The sequence below is a fragment of the Harmonia axyridis genome, chromosome 2 (genome assembly GCF_914767665.1).
Source record: "Harmonia axyridis chromosome 2, icHarAxyr1.1, whole genome shotgun sequence".
Lineage (NCBI taxonomy): Eukaryota > Metazoa > Arthropoda > Insecta > Coleoptera > Coccinellidae > Harmonia > Harmonia axyridis.
Window position 1 is genome coordinate 19332802 of NC_059502.1, and position 19311 is coordinate 19352112.

The 19311-nt window shown below is 30.6% G+C and overlaps 2 protein-coding genes across 3 annotated transcripts; one reads left to right on the top strand and one right to left on the bottom strand.

Moving 5' to 3' along the window:
• The first annotated feature begins 1527 nt into the window (after positions 1-1527).
• LOC123672022 lies at positions 1528-14262 on the top strand. Of its 2 annotated transcripts, XM_045605972.1 has the most exons (7): positions 1528-1695; positions 4756-4901; positions 7482-7565; positions 11135-11593; positions 12872-13202; positions 13395-13717; positions 13848-14262. In XM_045605972.1, the coding sequence occupies exons 2-7, from the start codon at positions 4761-4763 to the stop codon at positions 14103-14105; spliced, it is 1596 nt and encodes a 531-aa protein (XP_045461928.1). In that variant the 5' UTR covers positions 1528-1695; positions 4756-4760; the 3' UTR covers positions 14106-14262. The 2 variants fall into 2 exon arrangements, with proteins under 2 accessions (XP_045461928.1, XP_045461929.1); XM_045605973.1 differs by lacking the exons at positions 1528-1695; positions 4756-4901; positions 7482-7565 and adding an exon at positions 8690-8830.
• Positions 13719-18494, bottom strand: LOC123672023 (vacuolar fusion protein CCZ1 homolog). Its single transcript, XM_045605974.1, has 8 exons — positions 18289-18494; positions 18138-18235; positions 17533-17626; positions 17107-17313; positions 16761-16936; positions 16423-16709; positions 15087-15488; positions 13719-14382 (listed from the first exon to the last, which is right to left on the bottom strand). Exons 1-8 carry the CDS (start codon positions 18361-18363, stop codon positions 14324-14326), a joined length of 1398 nt encoding a protein of 465 aa, XP_045461930.1. The 5' UTR covers positions 18364-18494; the 3' UTR covers positions 13719-14323.
• Positions 18495-19311: the final 817 nt, after the last annotated feature.

Consider the following 19311-nt stretch of genomic DNA (forward strand, 5'->3'; position numbering starts at 1 on the left):
CTCTAATCCTAATAGAAACTATATAGCAGAACTATGATGAACAATTAAACAAACCATGATCAAATTGGCGAATGGATAAAAAACCAATGTCCTTTAACTCCTATGTGAATCTGCAACAAATAAATCACAAAATAATGGAAAATCCCCAAATAGTTACATATTTTGACTCGAAAGTAGACAATAGTCTGATAAACTAATGTTTATCTGGGAATTATAATTGTTATGTTGATGAATAGTACCTAATAACAAATTCATTATAGTAAATAACCGATTATTATATGAATCGACTGCAATAATTTCTTACTGTCAATTGAAAATATATTTATATACTTTCCTAATCTGAGCTATTTTTTTGAAGAAAAATACAGATTATTGGATTAAAAAATATTGTTCTTAGGCAGCAATTCGAATTTATTAGGTATCTCGAAATTCCATAAATACCTAAATCTATAGGTATAGAATAATAAGGTGCAACAAGTTCAAAGAACATTTAATTTATAATTTTAGGAATTTTTTCACTTTTTGATATGACGAATGACGCTAAGAATAAAATGAATTACATATAATCAAATCCTAATAGGTTCGACTATATGTAATTGATCAATATCATTTTTTTTTGGCAATAAGGATCCTCCATTTAAAACATTTAGCATGTAATCTCTGCATTTATAATGAGTCAACTTTGCATTTATAAAAAAAAATAATCCCCATTACAAATTTTACAAAACTTGGCAAGTTTTGAACTATAGGTATAATGACACAATTGTCTTTTTTTATATGATTAACCGAGCTTTAATTGATGAATAAATAAGTAGTAATCAATCAAAATTGAATCAGGAAGTTTTTCAGTTCTAGTTGAAATCATTGATTCAAACTATGATACTTGGATTGTATAGATTTCCATCATGTATAATAATAATTCAACAAATTTGATACAGCCAATAAATAAAACTTGATCAAAAAGGAAATTCGTGAAAATCATCATTAATTATTAATAATTGTAAAATAAAACACAGTTCGATATCGTTGATTATTGTAGTTTTTGAATGATTTGTCATGTGTTTTATTCACTCCCAAGCAACCATATCAGAAGCTCTGAATATCAGTATTGTTTGCAGAAGTTTCTAGAAGTTTCATGTAACATATATTTTTTCAAAAAATGTATCATAAGTTGCAAACAAGCAAGAAGGATTTCAACTAAAGGTAATTATACTGTTCTTTAAGTCTGTCTAAATCGCAAAAGACAAATTTCGCATTGCTATCGATGAATACAAATTAGTATCACTAATTTCTCGAAATATTCCAGAAAAAAAAAACAAAAAAATCATCATGCAGATTGAAGATCATGATGAATCATTATTAACGGCATAATATTATATTCATGATCTGTTATTGAAATTGTTGAGTCCTAAATAAAGGATCAAGGAAAAATCAAATAATTGAGTTTATAAACATCAGCGAATTCTCTAAATTATTGACCTGAGCCATCGTGAATATAAATGGTGGGAGAAGGAGAAGGAACGAACAGGGATAAAATGTCCGCATAGTATAAGTCTGGCATTTGATATTTTCGACTGGTAGTGAAAAGGTTGTGTGGCTTAACTGTGATACTGCAAAGCGTTTGATAACTTGTGGAAATATTGATTTCTCTGCTAGACTATAAGAGTGCTGGGAAGTTTTATCATTAATTAATAGGTTTGTACTTTTTTATTTTAATTAAGTATTATTATTCAATTTTAACGAGTGATGGTTTTAGAGCTGCATTCCTTGTGGCATTGTGCCAAGGTTATGTCATAATGTGAATACAGGAATGAATAAAATAACTTTTCCTTCAGCCAATACTGTATACTCATAAATTTCCCCTGTGTTCAGGGTTCAAATATTATTAGAAAATATTCCTTGGTATTGTTTTTGTTTTTATAGTAGGCCATTAGAAATGCCTTCTGTCTCTTTTTACTACCTGGCCTGGTATAACTGTATAGTTCAACCTGCATTCCACCCCCACATTATGAAAGTTAGTCGTAGAAATGAAACGACAAGTGACATATACTTCTTCGGAAGAACCTTGTAGTAAACGTAGGTGTTTTATGAGTTTATATTTACGTAGGTCAGTGGTCCCAAAAATGTGCCACTTGATATTTACGATCGCATTAGCTCAATAAAATGATAATGATATAAGCGAATTCTTATCTTATCTACCTTGCTTGGTGAACAGACCTAACATCTTATCTTATAAACGATGGATGAATAATAGAGAGACCGGTTATTAAAATAGATGTCATAAATATGCAGGTCTGTATTATGTCGTGCAGTAACTTATAATTATTCAATTATTAATTGTTAATTAAAACAGCTCGTGTTGTGGTTTTTTACAAATTCAGATACATGCATGATTCATTGTTATTGTTTATTTTGTAAAAATGTTCTTTCGAGAAACATGGAAAAAAGTAAAAACATTTCAGTAAATTTTCTTCAATGGAATATTTTCTTCGAAATTGATTACAACTAATTTCGATAAAATTTAATTTACACTTTTAATATTCGAATAATTGGTTGTAGGAATATTTTGGATATCAGTAGTTCCATCGACTACGCAATTTACTTTCTAAATTTGATATTTTTGAAATTATCAACCTTAAAGTACTCTTTCAATAAATAAATTACAGAGTAGTATATTTGTTAGATACAAATTGTCTCACTTCACCGTTATATTTTTATGAGGAATTATATTGAACAAATATTGGAAACTTCTACTTTGTATCAATTGAACCATCATACGTTTTCAACCAAAAATAATATTTTTAAAATTCATTTGTTAATTTTGATCCTTCAGGATTCATTAGATGCAATTTAAAAAAAATTGGGTTCATTAGTTAATCACTTCTAGAAAAATCTTCTGACGCCGGATTGAATGAATTTATTATTAAAAAGATATTCGAAGAGTACATCGTGACATACTATGTATATTGATTATTGGTGACGTCCAAATTCCTCTTATAATTATTTAAATGTACAGGGTGTTTCACGTATGCGGATCAACGGATTTTGTGGCTTATCCTTTGAGCAATATTGAAAAGTGACCCATCACAATTATAATATTTTTCACGGGCTATCCAAATATGTTATCGGAAAAACTATCGATCTAAGACATGGAAAGTTATTGAGGAAAAACTGTTTTTCAAAGAAAAAATTTTTCAAATTTGACTGATTTGCAAAATAAGAAGGTCTAGAGACTATTTCCCACCAATTTTTTTTCCATTTGAACTTCCGGTTTTCAAGAAAACAGAAGATATTTTCTTGCAAAATATATTTCATACCCAATATTTTCCCATATTTTTTGAATTCTCAATCGATTTCAAATTCGAATATGTGAATAAAGTTTGATATTTTCAAATTAATTTCAAGCAATTTCATTCAAAATTAACCTGAGGAAATTCAGATTTCATAGTCGGAAAATATATTCATGTGTTCCAATAAATATTTGATTGTCAAATTTTGGAGTTTTCATTCTCGAAGATAATGAATGCTAAAATATATTTTACATCCAAATGCAAATTTTCATCTAGATCGAATCTGCAGTTTTGAAATCAACAAGAACACAAAAATTCGAACTGTTAGATAAAAGGTTTTCCAATGAGAGGTTTCATTTGTGGGTAGCCCGCTATCTAAGCAGCTGTGACTTTTAAAGCTGTCATCTTTTGAAATTTCACAAGTAGAAACTACGCCATTGCTTAAAATGGAACGATACACACTTCAACAACGCTTTGAAATTGTTAAAATTCACTACAAAATGAGGCTAGTGCATGTGTTACTGTTTCCTGGTATCATTTCTCGAAGATATGATCACAATTGGCCACCGAGATCTTGTGATTTAACACCTTTAGGCTGTTTTTATGGTCCACGTGTATATAAGGAATATGCCAAAGCTCCACATCAGTTCAAGTCCTTAAAGATGGAATTCGTGAAGTTATCGAGGACATAAAGTCGCAAATGTTCGAATTGATCATGGGAAATTTCATGAAAAGGATATGATGCTGGAACCGTAGCAGTGACTGATATAGTTTTCCATTGTTAATGGAATAGGTACATTCCTCTTCAGAATGAAAGAAACATCCATTGGTTTCTCTTAAGACATACTCGTTTTTCCATAATATCAAAATGAAACCCTTTACTTCAAGTTTGCTCATAAGTTGTCTAACTATATCACCAGAGATATAAAAAACTCATGACCTCCTGAGAGGCCTCACAAAAGCCTAAAAGAGACGGGATAAATAAAGAAAAACATTGTAACGAGTTTGTGCAGATACACAGACCAACACGAAACTAAAGTTCTTTGGGATGATCTGAAATGCATAATAATTATGATGGGATAAGTAAGTCAACAAGAAAACACCCTACACAAACTCTTTTGAAAATTTTGAATACCAATTAAATAATGATTATATGTTATGAAATGTATTATATTTAAGTATCAAAAAAAATGTAAATTAAAAGGCTGAAGGACCCTAGGTCGGTGGCCTTTTGTTTAACAATAAATAACAGTTACTACTACTATGAAATCGGAAAACAATACCAGTTGAAGTAGATTGGAGGAGATTTCTTTAAAAAAAATATAAACTCGCACATATCAGTAAAAGTTTCAAAACGCATCTAGAAGAAAATAGATGTTTATAAAAAAAAACAATATAGCTAGGATTGGTTGCTCATTATTTGAATTTTGTGGGCGTTTGAAAATAAATTCCCTTTTTTTTTCAGTCAAAATGTATTCTAACACTTTGGGAAGTTTAGAAGAGGACAAGAAACTTGAAGAGATGCAGCGTGCCTGGCAATCGAGGAAGAGTTTGAGTTCATCAATTTTTAATGAGATTCCAGGAAGCGAGGACGTTCTCGGATTGAATCAGGTGTGTGAACGTTTTTTATTCTTATTGAAGAGTTCCAATTCCAATTTTGAATAAAAGCACAAAAGTTTCGTTCAACAGGTTCCTTTTTTCACGGCCAATTTGTACATATAGAAGTTGAAGGATCTAAACTTCTCAACATGCATTTCCTTTTTTTTTTTTAACAATGCTGGTTGAAAATCGTGCAATTGTTGAGAAGATATTTTCCTTCTACAAGTCGGGGATGTATTCGATACCCTAAAATAAAAAAACTAGTAAAGCACTGACGTGAAGTCAGGAGCTTTTGATATCTCGTCTTTCATGCGCCAATTCCGCCCACATATACTATCTGCGCTCTCCAATGATGCAATTCTCACTGAATTAAAGAGCGATATATGGCATTACAAAAGATGATTTGCTAAGATAGTTGGTTAGAGGTGAGATCAACACTTGAAATGTTATAGTTTAACTTTCTTAGGAGAGATGAATTTTCGACAAGAACTTCAGATTCGTTCGACTTCCGGTTTGACCGGAAATAATACCAACTTTCATTTTTCAAATGTAACACCCAGTTTTTTTATTCATAGTTATATGAATCATTGAATTCTGAATTGCTTCAATGTATTATTAGCATATTTTTCCAAGAAAATTTATCTGAAATATGAAAAAATCTTTGAATTTTCTCAGAATACAAGCATTTATGAACATAAGGATGAATTACACTAATACACTAATTTTTGACATTTTTTTTTTTAATTAACGGAGGAAAAGTATTAGTATTTCTTCTGACAGAAGCTAGAAAATTATAAATTTTCATGCGAAAATGTCAAAATTATTAACATTGGAAAGAAGCCCTATTTTAGTAAATTTGAAGTTTTTTTCCGGATTTCAGACAAATTTTCTGGGAAAAGTACGCAAATGATACACAAAAGAATTGTAGAATTCAATGAGTAATCCGATTATGAATAAAAAAATGGGTGTTATTTTTAAAAAACCAAAGTTGGTATCAGTGGAACGAATCTGAAATTTTTTCCAAGAATTCATATCTCCCAAAAAATCTTTACTATAAAATTTCAAGTGTTCATCTCAAACCTTTCTTCGAAATATTATCATCTATATTATTCGTGAATCACGTATATCGGCATCAAATTATGAAAGAAGAACATTCTGCGTTCAAATTTTTTTTTCGTAAAAATTCAATTAAAAATGTTTTGATCAGCCAATTTCGTATGAACAATCAGCTATTTGCATCCTACTCTGGTATTTTCAAGTCTCTAGCATATTCCGTTCGAATCATATGCCTACACAAAATTGAGTTTGACCTCGAATTCTTCATCAATGAATCCAATCATTTTTATCCGATTTCGATTAAAAATTCAAGAATGACAGAAATGTTGGCATCTTTTCTTGGAAATGAGGATTTAAATATTATTTTTTCTTGATTTCAAAAATTCACCCTATATATAAGAGGAAGTTAAGAGCAAACATTGTGCGTATATATTCAACATTAATAAGAACTAAAAAAAAGATAACCATGTTTTCAAGATCTTAAAAAACTTATCAAATATTCTTAATACATACTGTATCAGTTCCAAATATAGAATTCAACTTGAATAAAAATAGAATAAATCATTGGCCACGACCCAATTTTCACAGTTGATTGCCTTAAAAGGTTATTACGATCATTACCATTATTGCATTACATTAATTCGTCTCGATTTGCGAAAAGAAATATGTTCCTTTAAGTAGGTACCAATTTAATTTTCGAATTTTTGTGTCAGTTGTGTGCCGGCAGGCGATAATTTTTTTACACACATACAATTCACGAAGTTATGCCCACTAAATAACTTTCGTGTCCAAATTCATTGTTTTTGGCAATCCTAAACACAATAACTCTAAATAGAAATAGAAGCTTGAAATTCTCAAGGTGAGTTCAAGGTCTGGATGTGTCTGTTGAGTTAGTAAATGAGCACAATACACCTAATTAGTTTTGGAAATACAGCTGTTTCCCAAAAATTCAATAAATTCCAACCAAATCACTCTAGTAGGTTCCTAATTTATTATAAATAGTTTTCCAATAAGAGGTATTAAAAAAATGGTATCTATATTTTGACAGAATTTTTGTTATTTAGATATGTCAGGAAAACTTTCATAAATAGCAAAATTCTTGGAACATAAAAAAATTGGACCATTTCCTCTAATCCACATCTAGTCAATTCTTTCAAGGTTCATGTTAGCATTTCAGTGTCAACTCCAATACTCGTCTTTCCAGACTTCATTGATTCATAAAGTTCAATGTTTGGCAGAGTTCATTATCCCTCAAGGTTGATAAATAGCACTTAATACGGTGCCTGAGAATTATCTGTTAGGTTTGTAAATGTTATGTTTCAATTAGCCTACTCAATGACAGACCACAAATTCATATTGAAAGCAATTTTTCGGGCTTCCTGAAAAAATTATAATCTGATTGTTCTAACCAATTATTTTAGTAATTACCTACTTCATTTCTATTTTCAACGCCTGATCCAAAATGATAAATTGAGTTGAGAATAAGTATCGAGCAATTTCCTATCAATATTTTTTTTTCAAGAATAATTTTTTCAGAAAAAACAGAGCCCCAAACCATTGAAGACACATGATGATTTGGATATCAAAAAGAGCAACAAACGAGAATTAATATGTAAATTTGTAAGTATAATTTTTAACAATCATAATTTCATCTGGGGAGATATACAGGGTGTTTCCTAAACATGCGGCAAAAATTCAGGGGGTTGTTCCTTGGACTATTCTAAGAATATTTTGTCCTTTGATGATTTTTGAAAAACCTATTTGTTTCGAAGATATAAGGGAAACAAAATTTCAGATAATAACATTTTATTATGAAAAATTACATGAAACTTCAACTCAACCTACAAAAACTGTTGAAAATGACCACCTCTACCCAGCATACAAGCATCCAATCTTCTCCTCATTGACTGCCGAACCCTTTCAAAAACACCAGGATCATTTCTTATTAATGTTAATTGCTAATACATCACAAAACGAATTCAAATGAAAACCGTGTTTAATCTGTATTCCTTTACCATCTGCACTTATCAATTTTTAGTCAAAAAACTGGCCGTTTTTAGTAATTGGAATGTTGTTAAACAAATTTAAAAATAAATTGTACCTACTTAGTAAACACAGTGCGGTACGCATTTTTATTTAAACTATTATTAATTTTAAAAATATTAAAAATGTTGTTCGCCCTGTATCTTCGAAACAAAGAGGTTTTTCAAAAATCATCCAAGGACAAAACATGCTTAAAATAGTCCAAGGAACAACCCCCTGAATTTTTGCCGCATGTTTAGGAAACACCCTGTATACATACTATACTTCAAATTTTAATTCCATTTTGAGTTCATGAAAAAACATTTCTACAATATATTTTTCGGAAGCTTTTTATGATACAATAAAAATCGAAACATCTAATGATTAGCTACCTACATAAAACTGAAGATTTTTAGCGCTGAATATTACTCTTAACAGTTCAGGAGATGGAATTTGAAATAAAAGAATATTATGTAATACACAATCATATTATGATTCATGAATATACCAGTTAACAACAGAAATTGTTTGAAAGTGCTATAATTTTAATTTAATCTAAAGAAGACTGAACCACATGAGACGAATGCTTTTCATAAAAATTTTTTACAATTACATCGATCCATTATATTTTTCACTATATAATAGAAACGCAAACGTGTGAAGATAGCAAATAGAAGTTGTTTATTGAAATTTGGTTCATCTTGCATTTGGCACATGAACCAGGAGTTTGTGTTTGCCAATAGAATAGGGATTAGCTCAATGAGTCAAACTTTATCAGAGACTACGAGATGCACCTTTCTTGTCCTGAAAGTGACGTGCTTCGTCCAGAATGTGTTGTTTCTAATTTTTTGGGTCGCATGAAGGTAAATTGTTACATAGATGGGTATAAAATATGTTATGTATTTGACTAAACCATCCAAAATTTCGTGAGTGTAGCAATATTCGAAAAATATTGTAGGAAGTTAATAAAAATGTTTTGCCTTTTTATATGATATGAAATAAACAAGATCAAATAATTATAACAATATATAATATCTTGTTTGAAGGAATCAATCATAGGTATTATTATGTTTGTAAATATCTAAAATAAGATTTGTGTACTATTTTCATGATCACTTAAAATAACTCCTGGACATAAAAAATATTTACGTGTTGTTGTTCATCGTTCAAACTTGGCAAGGCAAAATGAGTAGCTCAATTGAAATGCGCAGTACTTATTTCATTATTGATCATTTCGGAAATGATCCAAGAAATGAAAACAAAACAAAAAATTATTCTATTTATAAAGTTATTTATGATTTTTTGAATTATTTATAATTATTATTTAATTGTACCTTTAGAATCATTTGAGGTGAATAAATTCTGACCAACCTTATAATTGTAATACCTCAACTCTCAGTGGTTATCGAGTAGTTTACATGGTGACAGTTGCTGCGATAGTTACCATCACTATCACACTATCGTGATAGTACTATCACCATGATAATGAGCCGTTAAAATAAGGGTCCATGTGTCTTAAGTGGCTTAAAAAAAGGGAATAAAATTCGATGTTCGGTCAGAATTCTACGTTATACACTCATATAATTTGAGTGCGTAATGATAATAAACTTTTTACCTATCCCTAACAGTTTTGGAGTTATGAAATTTTATTATGATTCGGAAAGTGGACTAAATAACATTAGATTATGTAGCAGTCGATAGATGGCAACTCACAAAACAACACCTAAACTACACTTATAGTCTCATAGTTTCCTTATTTTTCGCTCAATTTTGAAAATACTTTCAGTAAACTGTAGATGAATCATTAATTTCAATTTGCATATTCAATAATTTGTTAAATGCTGACTTATTAATCACTAGACAGGGTTAATCAGAAGTTGGTTGTTGAACCCTAATTTTGAAATATTAAAATTTCGAATAATTTCTTGGTAATTTTATTTAAATTACCAATTTTCATCAAGAACCATTCCTTTTCAACATTTTGTTTTATGATTCATGGCTTTGAGTTCACTAGTTAATTTTTGAGGGACAAATATCCAGTTCACCCAATTTAAAGAAAATGAAGAAATTTTTACGATATGGCTTTGCGCATTCTGCCATAATGTCAGTGCAGAAGCTCAGTTTATGAGAATGAGAAGGTAACAATATGTTGTTCAGTTATAATAATATTCAATCAGTTCAAAATTTATTCATACAAACTCATTGAATTCAAATAATTAAAAATCAAAACAAATCAATTCGACTGTAACGTAAATAACCTTAGAGAAATGTTTTTTTTTCAATTCAGATTGATATTTTTTTACTTGATGCCTACATTCGTCGGTTCATACTGTCGATTAGGTTTCGAAAAGCATCTTGAGGAACATTTCATATCGAGGAGCTTTATTTTACGCTAGAGACCATCGATTTATATAAGGTTTTCACTATTATTCATTTTAAAGAATACGTCATTGCGGAAAGTCCTTATTGATTAATTTTTTGAAGGAAAAAAAAGAATAGGATGAATTTTTTAATGAAGAAAAAATGATATTACTTTCCGAAAAAACATTTTTTATGAATTTCCACATCAAATTTTAAAGGTACAAAAAGTCTTGTCAAAGGCCGAAAATAGGGTTTTTCTGAAATGTAAAATGAAGACATAATTCTTGCATGTGGCGGAAAAAAAAAGTGAATTGGAGGAACGTTTGAATTTGCTTCATTCATCTTGAAAAGTGGGGGACGCTGAGGAAAGAGGAGTAGTTAAACTTTGGTAGATCACGAGAAAGCCACGAGGTATAAACCCCTCTTAAACCCATGAACCAAAATACAACATTTAAAAAAAAAATGACCTTGATGAAAATTGGTAATTTGAAAAAATTTGACCATGAAATTATTCCAAAGGATTTTTTAAAATTAACATTTCGAATCGTTCAAGATAAAACACAAGAGCATTCAAGAATGTTTGTTTAGGGAGTATTCACCATTATCTTTCTGTCGGTCATTTGAAAGTATTCATAGAAATTACGCTAGCTCTTTTCATGAATTTTCGTACAAAAATCGTTTACTATACAGCTATGAATAATTTCACAGCATTAAATTTTAATGAAAGTTCCTGCAACTGTGTGTATGAGACCTATTCTATTTCAATATAATAGGAAAAAACGGTAAGCCATTTTTGTTTGTTTCAGGAACAATTCAAAAAAATTGTAACGCCTACTGAAAAAAGACAACAGACTTCTCTTGCTCTAGATGCTTCAGAATTGGGCGATTTTCCAGCACGCTATGTCATTTGTTCCCTAAAAGAATATCAATTCCCAGTCGTGGGAATATACTGTGATCCCAGAGTTATCACTGGATTCAAATACCGCGTGAGACCACTACCAAAGGTCGGTGAAGATTCCACCAAGAATAAATGTATATTCAACAATAGGGCTCTTACCCTGACAAGCATTGGCCGAGGCTATGCAAGGAGATTCACCTTCGAGGCTGACAAAAATAAATTAAACGACAATGACAATTATTTCTGGAGCGACAACAGACCAGAAGGTTTCGCATTCGAAATAGAAGTGGTTTCTGAAGGAGACAAATTCACCATTTTCGACTTGAACCATGAAGCCCAAGGAACACTGGAGATCTTGAACACAGAGGTGAGATGCTCATATGAATCTTTCTCTACTTTTTCTTTCTATCAAATATTATGAAACTTCATGTGGGTTTTAATTTAATATTCTATCTAAAGTTAAAAAAAAACAAATTATTCAATAAAAAAGAAAAAGATGAATGAACTCACTTCTTTTGAATTGATTCAATTGTAGAAATTTTATACTTAAATTGAAATGAAATTCAACTTCCTTCAATTTCGAAATCTATACACCAAAAACATCCTCCGATTGAAAGTAAAAGATAAGAAATTGCAATCAAAATCACGCAAATTTAAGACGTAAAATGATGATTGGTGCCCTTGCTGGGGACAACAATATTTACTACATGTATTTCATCCATATCAAAACAAATATATAATGGATATGTAATTTAATATGAGATAACTCTTTAATCACAGAATTTGACCTATCTGATAATAATATAATTTAAATATAGATCATTGATAGATTATTTACTGTTTTGCACTAAATACCTCCTGAATTTTTTATTGGTTTGAATCACTGTAGTCTATTGATCTGGGGATGTATCAGTATAAGTTCAGAGAACACTGTTTTGAATAAACAGCTAATAATGTATTTAAAAAAACCTCTCATTCACCGTATGGAGTTATTTTCGAAAACTATGAATAACTTCGCATAATAATTTTCAAAAATCATTAATCCTCCCATCTTGAAATTAGGAAAACAAAAATCAATGTGACAAAGTTGATACCGTGAACTAAGTGAATAATAGTCTAATAACACACAATAAAGTCCTACCTTTTCCTACAGATTTCAGAAATATTAAAATTAGTTAAGTTGAGGCGAAAATGAAAACCTCTATATAAAATTCAATCTTCAACTATTACTGCTAATTCTCCTTTTCCGTAAAATGGAAAATGTATTGTTTTTAGTGAATATGTATTTCACAACCAAAGACAAACTTATCGATATATCCTTTCATGAAATATTCAAAATAGTTTTCACTAGATTTTTCGTTTTTTATCGAGATTGGAGCTTTGGTGTTGGTGTCTTTCTATGCCTGGATTACAATTTTCTGCTTTTTTTGACCCCAGAGTTTCATAATGTTTATATAGCAAAACTCTAATCTCTTTATATGAACCTGCGCCTATGTTCGAATCGATGTTGTTAGAAACGAGGAACAAAAAAGCAGTGCAGCCACCAGTCTAAGTCAAACAGTATCCAGTTTGGGGCGTCGTAAGTCTTTGTATTGAGAACTTGCTTAAGTCTAATTACTTTTACTTATGATGCTCACTCTTTCAGGGTTATCAAATCGAGTTAAGCAACAATGTTACAGGTAAAGGTATCGAAAAGAAGATTCAAGTAAAATTTATTGGTAAAGTGGAGTTTTATGAAACTGGGGTAGCTAAACCCATCCCTGTGTCTGGTACTGCGATATGTGTCAAAGGAAAGGGAAATAATAAAGCTGGAATTGTAAAGATAATTGATGTCTTAATTAAGAAACGCAAGTATGTTCTGAGACCTGGAGTAGACACAACAAAGAGAAGAGTTACTGTTAGAGGCTCTGATATTAAAGATGTTCCAACAAAATACACAATGACTGGCTTGAAAAGCTACGAGATTCCTGTTGTAGGTGAGTATAAATAATCTAGTTGATCATTCTTGAACAAATTACTAAAACTAAAATCAACTGTAATTTACATATATACTTTATGTTCATACGGAATTCTAAAAAAAGTTGTTTTTATTCCTTTTTTGTGTTCCTGTAAAAACACATAGAAGAATTAGCTATAACTCAATCTAATTTTAATTTTATTTGTTTCAGGTACATATGTAGACCCCAGAATAATGCCTGGATTCTATTACCGAGTTAGGCCTAATGACAGAAAAAGTCATTTGTTTAACGGAAAAACTTTAAGACTCTTAAATATTGGAATGGGCTACGCCAAGAGACTTACTTTCGAATCTGAATCTAAGATTGAAAATAACAACTATTTATGGTCAGACAATCACCCAGATGGCTTGGGTTTAGAACCAAGAGCACTTCATGAAGGAATGAAATTCAAAGTAACTGCAGGCGGTCAGGTTCTAGGTGAAGCCTCAGTTTTTAGGACTGATAACCCACAAATTGAAGAAAAAATGGAAAAAGTAGGTTTCAACTTTTTTTAAATATTATATTAAGAAATATTCACATTAAATAGTATTAAATCATCACAAGAAAACCAATTAGCATGAAATTGTCTTCATCTGAGTGTAATTTACTTTCAATTTGTTCCAGATACCAACAAAAGATGGCAAATTTGCAATCCAGAAATACATCCATGTTGATGTTATCTGTCATGTATGGTTAACCACTCCAGGCCGATGTTCAACAGAGAGCGAACAATATCTTATGAGAGTTTGTGGACTTGCTGTTGTAAGAAAAGAACCCAATAGTATCAACTCAAGAGTACTCAGGGTGGAGAAAATCGGTTTGGATTCAGAACTGGAAATTTTATTCAGGCAATCCAATTACGAATTGGTATTCATACCCTGAATTATCAAAAGTTACCAGCAGCCAGTGGTTTTGTTATATATTTATCCTAGATTAGGAATATGTACTGATGACAAATTCGGGTCACTTCTTCTACTTATGTTATTTATTGTAAATGATATTACCATTTTAGTTATTAAATATAATTATTTCTTTAGTATTCGTTTTCTCATTTACATATAATTGAATATCTATATAATTTTTTTCCATTCACTCAAGGGTCAAAGGGGTTGAAAGAATATCCCTTTCAGTTCTGACTGACATAAACTTTTAATATCATCTGAAAAAGGAATAAATTATCATTCAATACGCATAGGCATATTATAGGTATGGTCCGTATATCACCGAGAATTTCATAACGGTTACTAGTTTTTTTTCAATGTTTCAGGTAACCTGCTTAGTATTTACGGACCGCTTGACACTTGTCACTGGTCAACCAAATGTTTTTTGACAGAATTTTGTAGGTTTTAAATAGTTGATCTTTTCAATTTGTAAACAACTAAAAGTTCTTAATGGCTTTAAAGGATATTTGTTTCATAATTAAAATAATAAAGTTTTTGAATGTTAGATGTCATGGAAAATGTTCATAAATAATAATTTGAAAATTAAAATGACAATTGCCAAGCCGAGTGGGCGTGGTTACCGAACCTAACCACAATAAAAGTACGGTTGTTCTGGTGACAGATGATTCACCGAAGTTTGAGGAAATTGTCACAGGATTTTGAGGAATTTGACATATAGGGACCACCAACTCATTAACCATAGTACCAAGATGATATACGAACCATACCCTATCTATATAAAACAAAAACACTAATCTACTCTTCATAATGAGGTTAATCATTACTTCTTCCCCCCACCATCTTAATTACATTTATAACAGGTATTATGAATGTTGAATGAAGATGAACTTATAAAGTTTTCCATTATCAGTGATTTTGAGATGGTAAACGTATAATAATTGTAAATTATACAAATACTCACTACTTATATCAATAAGGTGTGCGTTCTTCTGTTGTTCTACAACATAAAACTCTCTATGATTTGATGTTTTTGCAACTACCCAATAATCATTCAAGGTTTTTATCACAGTCTCTGTAGAATCCTCAGTAGGTTCATGGTAACTCTTCATATCTGCTATTATCTTTAGCTGCTCTTCACTAATTGATACATTTCCAGATTGTTTATTGTCCAGATGAACAGTACTTTTATAGGCTAAATTGAATTTGTTGAAGTATATGAACTTTGGGGTATTATCAGGAACATTGGATGGGGTTGAAACCTGCTTGGAACAGTATTCGGCTATTTCCGATACCAGAGATGTCAGTTTTGAACTGATATAACTATCGAAGTTCTGGAAGAACTCTAAAGTTAGCTCTTTATTTTCTGAAATTGAAAAATTTGTTGAATTACAAAGATGATTTTTTCATTATTGGTATTATTTCAGGAAGGAAACGAAAAACATATAACAAAAACCTATACCAACAGATGTGGGAGTATGCTTCCGCATTCTTCTCTGCTAACACTATTATCTTCCAAAAAGTTCTAATTCACGCATACACATCGCACATGGTATATTCGAAATCCCTAAGAAACCTTTAATGTACTAGTCAGACTGCCCATTCCAAATTGTATTAAGATCTGGCTATTGAGATTCCTAATTGAAATATTCTTAACAATTTCCATCAATATTGGACTAGTAGGCTTGCACAAGGTAGTGCGAACTCTCCAATTAGAGGAGATAATATCCTTTATAAGTCTATAGTCTTCTGCTTCTAAAAAGAAAGTCACCACTCTACACTAAATTATTTTCGTTCTTTTAACGCCATTTTCAATTTTCACACATGCACAACTCACACTGTATAATCAAAGATGCTTATAGGTATATATATCTTATGGAATGTTCAATGCACGATTCTGAATATCCAAATTTCATCAAAATCACGTTTGCGCATGAGCGAGACTTACCGCATATAAGAAAGAGCGAAAATTTTCACAAAACTATGCACTACTCGACCCAAATATCTATACCAATTTTCGATAACAACGCACAATTAGAACGCGAGATATGGAAAGTGTACTATTTATGTGGAAAAGCTGAATTTCGTATTTACGGCCTAAACTGAAAGCCATACCAAATTTCATTCGGATAAGAATTCTAGAAGTTTAAGGCTGTTACAAGTATGTGCGGACGCACAAAACCAAAGTTGTTCAGAATGGTCTGAGATGCATTTTGGAAATTTTTTCATCCCAATCTGATCACAATATTTCCTCTGCATTTGATAAACTCAGAAGCAAAATATTAATATTTTAGACTTACCCCTGATAAAAAGACACAAAGATGCACTCAATGCTCTATAAACAACCAAATTAAATACACCTAATGATCCAGAGAAGGTATATATTTTCGGAATCTTCCCTGTAGTTTTTGCATTCTTTAAATTTGTTGGGCCTGTGACAAACCTTCCATGTCGTAATACAGAAAATGGAGAATTTGAGTTTCTTGGCATAGAACCACCTTGAAGTTCCACTTCTACACTAGCTGGTAATAATGTACGTATTAAATATTGATAGAGGGTTTGCATATCACTTGGTTCCAGGCCACTCCTAAATATTCATATTGAAAAAATTTAAATCTAAATTTGAATCAATACTCACCAAATCAAATGATCATTGTACAGAAATGCTGAATACTCAACAATTGGAAAATCACATTCTAATGCGCTTATTAAACATTGCACCTTTAGGAAGGTCAATTTATCTAGCGGTAGATATTGAATACCACAAAAAATATTTAATATATCTGCATGAGCCAGTTTCATATTTTTGAAATACTGAAAAAAGAAATTTTATTCAGACAAAAATATCGATATTTACTACAGGGTCTTTATAAATGACTGTCACATCATATTATGCTTTTGAAATATTTTTTACCGCTTTTTACTAATACTGGAAACTATGCTATACCAACAAGTTTCTAAAATTAAAGCTATATGATACTGACCGCTGAATAAAAATTTGCTAATCTTGTCTTTAGAACTTCAACACCATCCTTTTGTAACGTGGATTGAAACGTATTCCAGAATAATCTATACATTGCATATGCATGCCTCAAAACAGATTCATAAACTTTATCCTGAATTTCCTCCTCTAAATATTCACATATCATAGCTCCATCTTTCATTTTGGTTAAGGTAGGTATCTCTAGAATCTGCAAATTGAATTATAGAAAATATATTGGAGAACAGTAAAATAGTGTAATTTGTATAAATGAATACACCTTAATAATTTTCTACATATTGATTAATTATCAACTGAATGTTAGATAGTGCTTGCTAATTAGAACTACACTATCCAATTTGTTGAGTGGAACATTTAAAATCTCAATATTCAAAAAATACACAAATTTCTCAATAAGTGAAATTATTACCATAACCATCCAAAAATCTTTTTCGACTTCTAGAATTAACTGCCTTGTTTTTTGAGTGTGCAAGCTTGTTATATCAGAATTCACCTTAAAAGTCCTAAAACAAATATTTTTGAAATTGTTACAATATCTTTATATTATATATGCATATATTTTCTTTATTAGGAAAATTAGGTATTCATGAAATAAATTTCCAAAATGATTATAAAATTTCATGGATATCTGTTACACAAAATTAATAAGCTAAGATTCTCATAAATATTGAATATCATAAATGAAAACATAGAAGAAAGGATGCTGCATTTTTAATCTATAATCTGCATTATCCAGTAATAAAAAATGATAGAGCATCAATTCAGAGAATTATGCACCTGGCTATTTTCTCTATTCTCAAGATCTAAAATAAAATCTGTATTTCTTCAGAAGAAATGAAACCATTTCTGAACAAGATATCTTTTTTTTTAAATACATAGTTAGGGATCAAATTTTAAAGGACAAACTTTTTGGTTTAATTTCTTTGCAAAATATTGTTGGCAGCAGTAAAGTTTAAAGTTTGGAAAGACATTATATATTTATGTAGATGTTAGGCAAATTATTTTCAATATTACCCTGTGAAATTAAGTATTCCTTCAACCAATCCTACATTTTTAATCTGTACCTCACAATGATCAGTGACTGGATGATAGTAAAAAATTTTATTCAACTCCTGAAAAACAAGGAATAGAAAAAAAATATTTCCTATTAATGAAAAACTAATACCTCCCCTTCTTTGATTCCAAAAGTTGGATTGAAAACGAAAAAATTCTTTAAACTAGTTTCAGTCTTAGCACCCATTTTGGACAAATTACATTAAGATGATATTCTTAAATTCAATTTTTTTATTTACATTATTTCCTGGTAATTAAAATTACCACATATCTGATTCATAAGTTAGGTTAACATTTTGTTTGACTCCTATCAAATTGACATTTTTGATAAATTTATGAACTTTTGAACTATGTATCATCAGGCCTACTGGACAAGGTTGCTATTCTTCGTTTTCCTTCTCGGACAACTGAACCTTGGACAGTAGAATCTAGATTCTAGAATCTTTATTCACGTTCGATAATTCGTACGAGATTTTTTAACGGAAAGTCCTAGAATTCATTTTAAACTCCGCAGCATTAAAATATTCTTTCTTATGAGTTCCAATTATTTTACAATTTTTTTGAAAGAGAATTTATAGGAAAGTTTGTACATAGGTACTTTCGACAAAAAAAATACCTATCCCATTCTGAATATGTAGCAAGTGACTGGGGGTCATCGGTATCAATCTTCAACAGCAGGTGGGTTTGGCGAGCATCCTGTTTGGCGGATATGAAAGAAAAAGATGCAAAAATGATTGTAACCCTGCAAAATATTGCTAGAGCTGTGTTAGCCTTAGCGCTCTTCTATTTAAATCACAGATTAGCCTATCTTCTAAATTTACCAATTGAGAGAATGAATGATATTGTAAACAATTTGAATTTTTTAACGGATTGCTGGTGTTGGCGAGTGCCAAGTAGCCAGAACTATGTTCGAAAATATACAGCGCAAAAAGAAATTATTTTTTCATTGAATTTCAATGGCAGTAGTTTTATCGACATGGACACTGAGAATTCTCCAATTTCATTTAATGAAATTGGAAATGAATTGAATTAGAACTTCAAACATAATTTACTATTTAAATAAACAAAGGAAAGGTTTACCCAAAAAAAACTTGCAAAATTTTTTGATTTCTTATTCAACGTTTTCTATCCTGAC